The sequence below is a fragment of the Grus americana genome, chromosome 7 (assembly GCF_028858705.1).
Source record: "Grus americana isolate bGruAme1 chromosome 7, bGruAme1.mat, whole genome shotgun sequence".
In the NCBI taxonomy this organism is placed as follows: Eukaryota; Metazoa; Chordata; class Aves; order Gruiformes; family Gruidae; genus Grus; species Grus americana.
The window spans coordinates 37,847,758-37,860,969 of record NC_072858.1 but is presented as its reverse complement, the minus strand read 5'-3'; the positions used below and the strand labels follow the sequence as shown (position 1 = coordinate 37,860,969).

Sequence of the window (13,212 nt, the reverse complement as noted above, 5' to 3'; positions counted from 1 at the left end):
ACAACCCAAACCCCACCCCTCGGGGTTGGGAATGTGTTTGAACACAAAAAATCAACTGTGCTCTATTTATTTCTTCTTTTTCCCAGGGGAGAACGCAAAAACCTAGCTCCCTCTCCTAGATAATAAATTAAACCTGGCTGCTTCGGAGGGTTTTGCTCCAGCTGAAGCTCTCGGTGCAAGGCCGGGGCGGGGGGATGGCTGGGAAATGGGGCACAGCGTCCTCGAGGGTGCTGGGTGACCTGGTCCCCATCAATTCTCCCGTCCCGATTGCTGCAGTCAATTGATTTTTTTTTTTTTTTCCCCCCCGCCCCCTGCAAATTCAGGTCATGGTTTCACTTCTTGCCGTCCTTCCAGCTGGCTGTGGTTACGCCGTCGAGCTCTGCCGCGATGCTCGGCCGTGCGTACAATGTATAGTGTGCAATATATTATATAATATACAATATATAATAGGCAGCATATGATATGTAGTGTAGAACAATATATTGTATTGCATAATGATTATATATCCTATATTCTACAATTATTCTACATGAGATGTAACGTATCATATACTATATAACAAATATATACATTCTATATAACATACAAATACATATTTAAAAAGCAGCTATTAGTAAGAAGGGGTTAACGAGCTGACCCGTGTATATTCCCTGCCGGGAGCAGCGTTTCAGCCCAGGGAGGCATCAGCAAGGAGGTCTGCGGACAAAAATACTTACCGAAAAGAAACTCAAAGAGTGGGTTTATATATATGTGTATATATATATATTTTTTTTTTTTAAAAAAAAAGCTATTTTTCCATCGGCTGGGTCTGCTACCTGACCTTTTTCCACTGGAAATCGCTTAACGGGAGGTTCAGGGAGCGAAACAAGCCTTTATTTGTCTCACCTCTATATTCGTTTCGCCTCTTTAATACTCCCGACCCCTCTTTACCCCGTTTTTTCAGAGCCAGCAGAAGTGCTCATTGACTGATTTCATTGATTTTTTCACAAAAACTGGTTTTCTGCAGGTTTCCGACCCTCGGTTAACTGCGTTACGCTCCTGTTTCTCTGCTCTCGCCATCTTCTTGTTCGGGGCTTCGAGCGCGGGAATACAGCCGAGGGGATCCGAGGTTATTTTGGGGCCGATAAGTAAATATTTAAATCCCAGCCGGCAGACCTTAGCGATTGATTTTGGAGCAGGAAAGGCAGATTCTTGGTTGGTTTTCTGGTGTGTGTGTATATATATATATTTAAAAAAAAAAAAAAAAATCTATATAAAACCAGCCCGATGGTATAACATCTCAGTGTTCATCCCAGGTCTGCATCTCGTTTCCATGGCGGGACGCAGAGCATCCCTATGACTCTGGGTATTATCACCCTTTTTTTTTTTTTTTTTTTTTTTTTTTTTTTTGTTTTGGCTTCGTTTTATTTCCAAGCCCTTTTTCCCAAACCCGCAGGTTCCTGGGAAGGAAGGACGCTCGCTCCTGCACGCCAAAATACCCTGGATCATCACCAAAGAGGGGTTTTTTTTTGGTTTGTTTTTTTTTTTTTTTTTTTGGCCAGTTTGGGAATCCAGCTCCGATGTCGTAAAAGCAGTGAGTGATTTTATTTTTTTATTTTTTTTTTCCCCCCCTTCTTTCTGGCTGCAGCGTGGGGGTAACGTGGCAACGGCGACTTTTGTAGCTGTGTTCTGCTACTGGCTAACGAGATTATTTTTGAAACGGATAAACTTGTAGTTATTAATGCTTCTATTTGCCTTCCTGTCCCCGAGGGTTTGGTGTATGCTGATATACCCTTTCCAGGTTTTTCTCCGCAGTGGATGTGCTGCACACGTGCTCTTTTCTCATAGCAAAGGTCATAAATAAGGGTATAGTTGGGGGGAAAAAAAAAAAAAAAATCCCCTATATATAATGAGACATGATGAACCTGTAACCGTTGGCAGTGGTAAATAGTATTCGCTATCCATACAGGGATAAAAGCTGTCTTTTAAATCCCTATTAAAACATATTTTAATATAAAACACTTATTTTTTTTTAAAAAAAAAAAAGAGGAAAACTTTTTTGGAACTCAGTAAAACCCCTGCGACTTGATCCGTGGGGACGTTCGGGGTCGCAAGGTGCCGCGTAAGTGGCGGCAGCCCCTAATTCCTCGCGCGAGCGTCGGTGCCGCCCCACCTCTCCCATGGATGGGGCGAGCAATATGTTAGTCGAAATTCTGAACTCCCCCCGAATAAGCCAGCCTGTGGGACCCGCTCTGTTTTGTTAAGATTATCGATAGGCTTCGGGGGGGGGGTGTGTGTGTGTGTGTTTTTGACTCAAAACTGCGCAAAATAGCGACGGTTCCTGGCCAGCTTCTCCCACGCTGCATCTTTCCGTGGGCTGGGGGCCCTGGCAGAGGGGGCAGGAACGGGGCTGCTCTCCCCTCGGCCGGGGTTTGTTTTTCCCCCTCCTCTTACGGGTGAGGAGAAATCCTTGGAAGCTTCAATTCACGTGTCTTTACTTTTTTTTTTTTTTTTTTTTTTTTTTTTTAAAAATACATCGAAAGGGGAAAATACGCCAAGGAGCCAATATTCCACTGGCACGCGGGACTGCAAGGGGAAACCTGCCGCAGCCCCAGCTAAATCACCGCAGCTATCGGGGGCTTCAGGGCTGCGGGGTTTTGTTGTTTTTTTTTTTTTAAAAAAAAACCCTCCTTTTTTCCTATTTTCTCCACCCAACCGTCTGCTTAATATAAAACATCAGATGTACTCAAATTCCAAGGACATCAGGTTTTTTTTCAGGTACCAACTCAGGAGTATTCCCTAACCGTCGGTGAAAATAAAGCGCGTTTTGGGGCTCGGGGGATGATGTAATAATATATAATATATCGTTTCTATTTACTGAAGCAGGGAGGGTGCATGGGAAAAGGCTGAGCTCGGGGGGTCGGGGCGAAAGAAATGCCGGGGGGGGCGCGTGCTGGCACGGGGCCACCGCAAATAGCTCTGACATAATGGCTCTTAAAATAATAATAACAATAATAATAATAGTAATAATAATTTCCATGGTTTTCTTTCTATGATGTACCTCTAGCAGAACCCCCCCCCGACGAAACGGTTGGAACTCTGCAAAGAGAGCGCATCTGTGTTTCATTTTATAGCTGAAGAATAGTAATTAAGATGCTTTTGCGGAGCCAGGGCTTGGAAAACTAAAAATAAAAGCCGTATAGGCGCAATACCAGACCTCCGAGCACCACAAACTTTCCTAACTTTCCTTCCCCCCCCCCCCCACCTTCTCACCTTCCCGGCCCCGTCAGACCCCCAAGCCAGGGGGGGGTTTCGGGGCCAAGCCCCCCCGCCCCGTCGTTTCGGGGAGCGGAGCGGCAGGTCCGGGGCGCGCCGTGCAGAAATAAATCGTGGGCTGAAAGGGGATGGTGCGGCGAAGGGGGATTTTTGGCTAAATCCAGGGGAGCGATGCAACCGGCGTCCTGCGCGGAGGGGAAAGCATCCCTGCAGGCAGCTAGGGGAGGTGTTCTGAAGCCTCAAAAATTGGGGGCATCATGCAAAGCATCGGGGATGGCTCTTTTCCCGCAGCAAAGCGCGTATAAACTGCGGTCCCCCAGGCTCGAAACGACTTTCCTCTTCTCCTTCTCACGTTTGACCTGTGAATCTTGCAAGAAAAAAAAAAAAAGCTTCTTTTTTTTTTTTTCTGCCCGCCCCGACACCTCGGGGTGCCTCTGGCCCAGTGCAAGTGAAAAATTAATTTTCCCCCCAACTCAGGCTGCAAGCGGAGATGGGGCTCAATGAGATTCACTCGAACGCACTCGCTGGGTGGCAGGGGTCGTGCCGGAATGATAACCGTCGGCGGAGGGGATGAGCGAGGTCCAGAGGGACCGGGAAATGCTCACCGGCTAGCTTGAAGAGGCAAAAAAAAAAGAAAAAAAAAAAAAAGAAATTTGGGTTTACACTCCAGTAAGTTTAATTCTAGCAGGAGGCTGATTAAAAATTAATAAGACGGTCAATGCGTAGAGGGAAAGGCGCGTCTGGAGGGGGGGGCCGGGCAAGGCTAACCTCGTTTGTGTTGGGCCTCGGCGGGAAAAACATCGCTGTGAATAAAGGGCAGGGCCAGCTCGTGTCCCGCGCTGAGCCCCCGGGACGAAGCGATGCGGGCGGGATGCGGGCGACGCCGCCGTCAGCATCCTGCTCCCCCCGCCGGGGTGGTCCGAGCCGCGGCCGCCGGCCGGCACGGAGAGGCTTTAAGAGCCCCCTGGGTCCCAGGGGCACGGCGTATATATTTCTTTTGGATGCCGCGGCGTTCAGGTGGCTTTAAGGCTCTACGTAGGCGCTGTGGTTTTGGGAAGGAGCGGTTAAAGAGGTTTCTGCCTGTCGCAGCGGGGAGCCCCTCACCCAGGCGTCTGGGCTGGCTGGGCGGGCTGGCTCGTTTAAACCGAGGTAGCGCCGAACGCCTGAACTCCTCTGCGGTCCCGCTGACCCGGAGTTCAACGTCTGCCGCAGCTGGGCTCCGTGTTGCATTACGATTGGAAAACAAGTCGGTGGTTTGGGTTTGGTTTTTTTTTTTTTTGGGGGGGGGGGGGTGGTGTGGTGTGGTATATTTTTTGCTTTCCCATCCCAGCCTCGCGGGCGGAGCTTTCTCCGCAAACCCTTGCAGCATGGTTCCTAGAAGGAGAGCAACTTTTTCCCTCCTCTTTTCCAAGCCTTCACCGCTGACAGTAGGGGCTGGAAGCCGTCCAAGGCTGTCGGTATAAATCTCACTGACCTTGTTTCACCATCCCTTCGCTTTGCAGCTCAGCATCTCCCATCAGCCGGCGTCGACTTCCACTTTCTGGCTCATTTATTCCTTATATTATTATTATTATTATTATTATATTATTATTATTTATTTCCCATCCTGGCTGGTCCAGCCCCTCCGGAGACCCGGCTTTCCCTTCTGGGTCTTGGAAAAGGGCATGACTCCTCCCAAAAATCCACAGTGTCCCACGCTACTTGCTTCCTAGGTGACAAATCCATACGAAAAACTGGGTTTTCCACCTGCAACCGAGTCTCACCTTAAAAAATCGTGATGGTGCCAGCGTGTCTGGGGCCTCGTGGAGGAACATTGCCAGTCGCCGCCATTGCCGCGTGGCTTCGCAACAGCGTCCGTCGCCTTCGGTACATTAGCAGGAGGAGTTTGGCGGCAGGATGTATCGGACGTGCGTATTTTTGCGTTTACGTTCTCCCCGAGCGAAGCTCACGGCTCTGCGCGTGGGCGTTGCGGGTGCTCGCGTGCGAGGGAGCCAGGGGAGCGTGCGAGGGAGCCCGAGGGGTGTGAAGGGTGGACGGGCATGGCTTTGCTTTTTGCACTTCTGGAGGAAAAGCCCAGAAGCCTTTAAGTCGTTATCGCCGGACCTTTGGGGAGGATTGGGGTGGGTCATTGGATTTCACTCGGGGCGTGCCACGAGCTCGGCGTCGCGGCTAGGGAAGGAGCCGGCCTGATTCGGGAGAGGTCAGAGGAGACCAGAGGAGGCTGCGGAGGGGCACGGCAGCTATCTTCCCGCAGGAAGGGCAGGAAAACCCAAGGAAACAGCACAAAAAGTCCTGGGCGTAAGCAGCTGCAAGAAACGTTCAGATTAAACAGGAGGAAAAAAACTTTCCGAGATAACAAAAGCAAGACGCGGCAAAAATTAGATGTCCTGGGGGCTTGCGGGGGCTGCCTCCATCTTTGGAGGTCTCGAAGCGCGGATTAGGGAGAGATCCGCCAGGAACGATCCCGCCTTGGGGCAGCCAGAGACCAGATGATGTGCCTGCCAGCCCTCTGCTCCACGAGCAGGGTTTGTGCTTTTCCTCCTCCTCCTCCTCCTCCTCCTCCTCTCCTGGATGAGCAAAGCACCTTTACGACTCTCCTCGGTGGTCTTCTAGCAGCGCTCCTAAAAATCCTCTCGGAAGGAGCTGAGATGCTGGAAAAGGGATGTCTTTCCCGGCTTCGGCTGGGGGGTGCTCGAAAGAGGGGGGGGGGAGATGCTCAGGGGGCTTTTCTCTCCCAAGAGCGAGGTTCCCCTTCTGCCACCGGCGTTGCAGCACTACCTATTTTTCCAGTTTAATCTCACGGCGGCTCCGCGCGTCTGAGGGATGAGGTCATGCCGGCTCACCCACGGCCTGCTGGCGCTTCTGCTTCGGTCCCTCCAGTTCGGGGAACGAGGCGGGTGGGTGGGATTGCTATCGCTGCGGAGGCTCTGGGTCCCTGCACGGTGGGGTTTTGGGTGTCTCCCTAACCACCGAGCACCGCCACAGACCCGGGGTGGGGGTAGGCATCGGGGTAAAAATCCTGGGACGTGCCCCCCTGCCCACCCTACTTGTGCCGGAGATGCTGGTCCGCCTCTCCTGGGATGCTGGTCCATCTCTCCTGGGATGCTGGTCCATCTCTCCTAGGATGCTAATCCATCTCTCCTGGGATGCTGGTCCATCTCTCCTGGGATGCTGGTCCATCTCTCCTAGGATGCTAATCCATCTCTCCTGGGATGCTGGTCCATCTCTCCTGGGATGCTGGTCCATCTCTCCTGGGATGCTGGTCCATCTCTCCTGGGATGCTAATCCACCTCTCCTGGGATGCTAATCCAGCTCTCCCAGGGCTCCTGCTTGCTTCTCGCAGCCGCTTTTAAAAACACAAACCAAACCAGCCTGCTGGAGAAATGCTTTTTTTGCCTCCTTCTTCTTTCTTTTTATTTACTCTATTTTTTCTCCCCCCCCCCCCCCCCCCAACCACCTCTTGCCTTGCCAGAAATCAGCCCGTGGTGAGGACGAGGCCGGTGGCTGCTCAATCCGAGCGCAGGGGCGGCTGTTTCACAGCCTTTTGGATTAATTAACAGAAGCTTTAAAATCTCTGGGAAGAAGAAATGTGGTGACCGATGGTTGGAAATCCAACTCTTGCTTCTCGCTCTGGTAGATCCCAGCTCCTGGCTCCTAAGCTCATGATATTATGGGTAAAAAAGCCAGTTTAGGTAATTGGTTGAGATTGCTATGATTTTATTAGACCTAATGCCCTCCCCTCCAGGAGGTTTGCAGAGCTGAGCAAAACAATGAGTGCTTTTAAAGACAAAAAAATAGACTCAATTAAGTATTTTATTTTTTTTTTTTTTTTAAGAAATCCTTCCAGCCTGGTGTGATGGTTTTCCCGGCGCTCAAATTCAGGATTAATTATACTTGAGGACCAAGAGCCGCATCTAATGCCGGCGGGGAGAGACCACCCTGCGTGGAGGTTTGGGGCAGGTCGCCCGGGCTCCGAGCGGTACCCGACTGTGATGGGCAGAGTTTGGGTACCGCCAGATAAAAACCAGGCTTTGGGAATACACGCTGGAGTCTCCTGGAGGGAAAACAATCTGGTTTTGGGGTTTTAAAAGCAGCAGCTATAGTTGGCAGCTTTCTTCTCCGGAGGCTGGAAAGAAAAATTGTTCTTCCCCGGACCTAGAGGTCATCTAGTCAACGGGAAAGTCCCCGAAAAGATGTCACTGGCGAATCTCTGCGCTGACGAGAGGAGCGCCTGTTGGATCCGAAAGCGGCATTGCAGAGTGTATTATCGATGGAGGAAACGGGGGCTCGGGATAAAATAGCATTCGAGGAACGGGGGGGAACCAGGAAAAGGCTCCATCTGAACTCCAAAACGGAAAGGAAAAGGTTAAGCCTAAAGTCAAGGAGGAGGGTCAGGGCAGAGTGAAAGGCCGGGAGGGGAAAGGCTAAGCTAGGAGACAAAGAGGAGAATAGAGGGGCCAAAGCGAAGGGGAAGGGCCAGGGGAAGGGAAGAAAAAGGACAAAATGGGGGGCAGAGGGGCCGGGGGTCATTGCTTCTCCTCAGCTGCAGCTGAAACGGGGTGTTGCGGGGCTTTCGGGGGGCAAGAGTGAACGCGTCGGTGGCGAAAAGCAGCTGGGATGTCTGGGTACCCGCCCTGGCCGTCCTCTCTGGGGTATGTGAGACGCCTGGGCTCTCCTCCCGCCCCGCTCGCGACGATGCTACGAAGCAGTTGGCGTCTCTCCTCTCTGTTATTAATTTATTATTATTAAAAAAACACCCCACAACCAAACTGTTGCAGATCTCACTTTAGCTTTCCTCCAAGAAATGTCCCATATTTGCCTTGCTGCTTCACTCTTCCCATCCTCTCTTCACGCTGGGAATTGGGAGGAAGAAGGCTGGAAAGAAGAACAACTTTTTTCTTTTTAAACGACAAAAATCCACTTGTGGTCGATCACCTTAATGTTTCAGGCAGGTGAGACCAACGGGTAGGGCTGATGTCCCTGCTAGGGTGACAAATTATCATCTCAGCATCCGGAAGCTCATGAGATCCACGTAAGGGTCTTGTTCCCACCGCGCGTAGCAGGTTATAGGACCGGTACCCAAAACCATTTCTTTATTACCTTTGGGAGGTCCGCACGTGGGAGGAATTGCATTTCGGTCCACGGCCAGGCTGACGCTGCCGAAGCCAAGGGTTTGGTAACGTCGGGGAAGCGTTAATGCTCTAGAGGGACCGGATGAGTTCATGGATCTCGTGGATGAAGAAACAGTTTCTGCCTCTGCAAGAGAGTAATTAAATGATGTTTTGTGGAGCCGTTCTTCACAAGTAAAGTATGCTCTTGCTCTAGTTGAAGTAAGCTTATTCATCTCTTTTCTGGAGGTATCTTATGGCTTTACCTGCTGGGGCTACCCAGCAGCCCCACCATCCCCGGACGTCCACAGCGGAGGTGAGCAGGGCTTTCCAAAGGTGGCTTTTCTCCAACAGTGGTCCTCTCCTGCCGCTCCTGGCATCACTGTAAGGGTGGAGCTGATGTAAAGTTTGCGGCTCGGCGTGTTCTTCTCCTTGATCGCCTTTCCCATCTTGTTCTGGCTGCTGCGGCGGCTTAGACGACAAGGTCTCTAAGGCAAGGATTACTTCTTAGGACAGGCTTTGCCTCGCTGAGAGTAACCCGAACTGCACCTGAGGCCCCATTTAAGCATCATCCCTGCACAACCAGCACAACTGGTATTACCAGTGCCGCAGCACAGCCCCCTCCCTGGAGCTGGCCTTACAGTCCTGTCCAGAACGAGACATAGAAGAAAAACCCTAGCTGGACCCGGCAAATGCAAACCGTACCAGAAGGCACGTTCCTCTGTGTTGCTGGAGGTGAGGTTTGGGCAAGAGATGCTGAGAGGCCCTGCTCTAGAGGGCTCCGGTGGCCCCCCGTCCTCCGCCCCGCGCTTTAAGCATTCGCGTGGTGGGTGTCTTCTGTGACAAGCCACGAGAGAAGTCTTTTTACTGAGGCATTGGATTTGTTGAAATTCTGTTTATTTTTTAAGGGGCTACCTAATTTATTTGCCCCTCGTAAGGGCGGAAGCGAGGAACCCGACGAAGCACGGCTGCCATCCGCAAAGCTTTGGCGATGCCCTTTGGAAAACCCAAGCGGCGCTCATCCTAGGAAGAAGGCGCAAGCGCCTTTTCCCATCGGATCTCTGCCTAAAAAACAGCGAGGAGGAGGAAAACCCCAACCACCCCAGATGTTTCTAAACAGGATGTTTATCTACACCTCGTGAGGCAGCAGCGCTTTAAGCGCTGGGAGACGATTTGGCTCTCCCTACGGAGCACCCCTGCTCCAAGTCCCGCTCCAGGGTGGGAACCCCGGGGAGGGAAGGGACAGAGCCGGGAGGGAGGGACGGAGGGGGGGGGGAAGAGCTCCGGTTCCCGCGGGGGCTCCGGTTCCCCCTGCGGCTCCCGGCGCGCCTCGCCTTTGTTCGGGCAGGGCTGGAGCCGAGCGGCCGCGGGGCGGGGGAGGGAGAGGGAGGGAGAGCTGGCAAGCTGGAGCCGGCTGCCCGAAAAGGCATTTTTTTAAAAAAAAAAACAAAAAAAACCAAACCAACCCAAACCCCAAAAAACCCCAAAACTCCAAGAAAAGAATCATCCAAACGCAACCCGAGAACTTTTTTTAAAAAAATAAAAAAATAAAATTAAAATAAATTGAAAAATTAAACAAAAAATAATTTAACACCCACCCCCCACCCCCCTCCAAACTAACTCCCACCCCTTCGCGCAGACCCTGCCCCCGGCCCGCCCCACGCCGCGCACGGGGGCCACGGGCTCGCAGCGCGGCACCGCCCGACTCCCCCCCCCCCCCCCCCGCCCGCCCCCCGGAGGCGGCAGCGGCGGCGGCGGCGGGAGCGGCCCCGGCCCCGGCCCCGGCGGCGGCGGCGGGGGGAGGCGGTCGCCGTTCGCCGCCCGCCCCGCATCCCGCCCGCCCCGCATCCCGCCGCGCCGCCGGCCCCAAATGGATTATCTGCGGCTGGTGCTCTCCTGCCTCGTCCCCCTGCACGGCTGCCTGGCCGCCGGCAGCGCCCCAGGTACGGCCCCTTCCCCGGGGGGGTGGGGGGGAGAGGTCCCCGGGGTGCGGGGGTGGGGGGGGGGGGGGTGTTGTTTTGACAGGTGGTTTGCACCCCGGAGGATGGGGGGAAAGGAGAGGGCTGCCGCCGGCGGGGAGTTTGGTTTCAATGGGAAATTGGGGGGAGATGGAGGCTGGGTGAGAAATAGTTGGCGTGCCTGGCGTGCGAGGGGCACGTCAGCCCGAGTTTATTCTGCTGTGTTTGGCGCGCCCGGTTAAAACTACAGAGCGGAGGGAGGGAAGAGCAGTTGTTGGGCTTAGCGAGCTCTGGCAGGGCTCCCCGAAGGCTCCCCGAATTGGGTCGGCCACCGAAATCCCGACGCGTGAGCGGGATGCTCCGTGCCCGTCGCCGAGCCCCTTTCCCTCCGTCTTGTCTCCGCAGAGCTCCTTCTGTCCGGCAAACTCAGCGAGTATGGTGTGATCGTCCCCTTCAGCGCCGATTCCCGGGGCCGCTTCCTCTCGCACGTGGTGTCCGGCGACGCGGCGGTGGGCATCGGTCAAGCCGCTTGTCCATCGGCCCCGCGCCCGTCCCGTCGCCGCGTCCCCCGCAGCCCCCTGGATGAGTCCCCCCGGCTCCGCGGGGCCGGCGGCCGCTTGCTCTACTTCAACGTCACGGTTTTCGGGAAGGAGCTGCACCTCCGGCTGAGGCCCAACCGACGGTTAGTGCCGCCCGGCGCTGTGGCCGAATGGCAGGAGGATTTTGAGGTGCTTTTCCAGGAACCCCTCCGACAGCGGTGCCTTTTCACCGGCGACATCTCCGGCATGCCCGGCGCCACCGTGGCCATCAGCAACTGCGACGGACTGGTAAGCTCGAGGCCGGCGGGGAGGTTCACGCACGCCGCCTGTGTTTTGGGGTGGTTTCCTCTTAAGACGTGAATCGTGGTGTCCTGAAACCTGATTTTTTGGCGATGCCTTAGTGGCTGAACTGTACCTTTACCGGCTGGCTGGTTCCCTTTCCCCACGCGGCTTCTGGCGTACGCAGGGCACGGCACTACACGTGCGAGCGCTCTGTCCCTCCGCAGCGACATATATGTGCGGCGACGCAGCTATATTTATTTCAAGGCATTGAAAAAAATTGCCTGCCCCGTGGCTGGGCTGGCTCCTGTCTCCGGAGCTCGACCGTGTCAGACGCCACGGTGCCCGCGGGCTCTGCCTGGCCTCGGGGACGGGTACCCGCGCTGCCGGCGATGCTGCTTCATCCTCGCTCACCCATGTGTTTTACCTTGGGACTGCTTCAGGAACTTTTTTTTTTTTTTCCCCCGCATTTCCCACTTCTTAAATGAGGCTGAGTGAGCTCGAGCAAATCACCGGTAGCAGCATGTGCTCTTGCTCCCACTAAGCATCTTTTTGGGGGAGGACCTCTTTTTTTTTCTTTCTTTCTTTCTTTTTTTTTTTTTTTTTTCCTAATAGCTGACGTGCCCAGAGCCTTTTGGCTTTGAGTGCAGGGTGAGCACAGTTCAGCATCAGTAATTTACTGCCACAGCGCTTTAATTACTTTAAATGGCTCTGTTACCTCCTTAGCCGTGGCGTCAGGTCTGCCCGTGGGTTTCCTACCTTTGATACGCTTGAGGAATCGCTGATTTTTTTTTTTTTTTTAGTACCTTTGGCCCGTTGCCCTTCAAATTTCCTTTGAGCCAATTTAATTCTTGTTTTAGGTGCCAGCATTTGCAGTTTTCTCCTGGTACCACTTACATTACTCCAGGGTTGGAGTAAACCTCTTATTTTGCCTTTTTTTTTTTTTTTTTAATATTTCTTTTTTTGGCTGTTTTATTCTGGGAGTTCCTTAGCCAATTTTGGCTGCTAGCACAACCAATTTGGCATTCCTTTCTTTTTATACAGCGCCTGGTGTTACTATGCAAGCAGAAATGATAGAGCAGCACGGCTAGAAATACGTATTTCGCCTACATATAGTCGCTTTTATTTTTTTTTTTTTTTTGGCCAACAATTTTAGCACATAATCCACACCTTCTGAAGCATCTTTTTTTGAAACTGGATGAAGCTGTGAATTTGCAGAAATTTCTCCGTGGATGGCGCCGGGGCTGGCGAATTTGGGCAGGCTCGAAAGCTTTAAAGATGTTTCCTATAACTCCAGCAAGCGACTAGGAGTGCTGCGTCTGGAATGAAAACCTGGTTTTTGAAGCGTGCAGGTTGCGTTGCAGATATAATTCCCGCTGGCATCGCGAGCGAAGGGGCGCTGGAAACCGTCGGCAGCGGAGCCCGTGTCCCGCCGCGGCCGGGAAGCAGCGAGGATTTCTGTTCCCCAGAGCCCGCCCTGCTGTTAGGGTCCGTCTCAAGTAGGCTTTAGTTTAACTTTTCCGGGCTTTTCTAGGCTTCAGCCCCGAATTCTCCCATCTCAGCCCCTCGCACACCTTCTCAGGTGGGGGTTATTATTTCTGCCCCAGTTCCCTCGGCCGCAGGTAGCGGCAGCGATGCCGGTTTAGGATGTAGCTCGTACTACAGGATGCTTCCGCGTGTGGATTTATGCAGCCGTACCTGTCTTGGGTACCCCCAAACCCACTTTTTTAAGCTCATGCAAAGGAAGAAGTGGCTCTTCCCCTCGGATCAGCAGCTCGGAGCGCTTGCTTCGTCCCTCTTTACCTTCATTAACCCCCAACGCAGCCAGCTCCGCTGCCGCGCGGGGTGGGATTAGCCGAGGCGCGTTGTGCTGATGCACGGGGGTCCCCGTGGTTCGCAAACCCCAAGGGCTTCTGCGGGGCGCTTTTGGCGCGCTCCCGTTTCCAAAGCTTTCCCGCGACACGGCGGTAGCGTCGTGGTTGCCGATGTGTTGTCTCACAGATGTTTTATTTCTTCATGTAGAGCTCCAGCAGCACTAGAGAAGAAGAAAAAAAAAATTTCTCTGTTTTTGGG

The 13,212-nt window shown here is 53.2% G+C and overlaps 1 protein-coding gene across 5 annotated transcripts in view; it reads left to right on the top strand.

Annotated features, from left to right (window-relative positions):
* The first annotated feature begins 10,142 nt into the window (after positions 1-10,142).
* ADAMTS14 (ADAM metallopeptidase with thrombospondin type 1 motif 14) overlaps positions 10,143-13,212 on the top strand; it is a 34,263-nt gene continuing 31,193 nt past the window's right edge. For all 5 annotated transcript variants that reach the window (XM_054832719.1, XM_054832718.1, XM_054832715.1 and 2 more), the window contains exons 1-2: positions 10,143-10,306; positions 10,727-11,148. In XM_054832719.1, the coding sequence (XP_054688694.1) occupies positions 10,234-10,306; positions 10,727-11,148 (495 nt within the window). In that variant the 5' untranslated portion in view covers positions 10,143-10,233. The remainder of the gene's footprint in view (positions 10,307-10,726; positions 11,149-13,212) is intronic.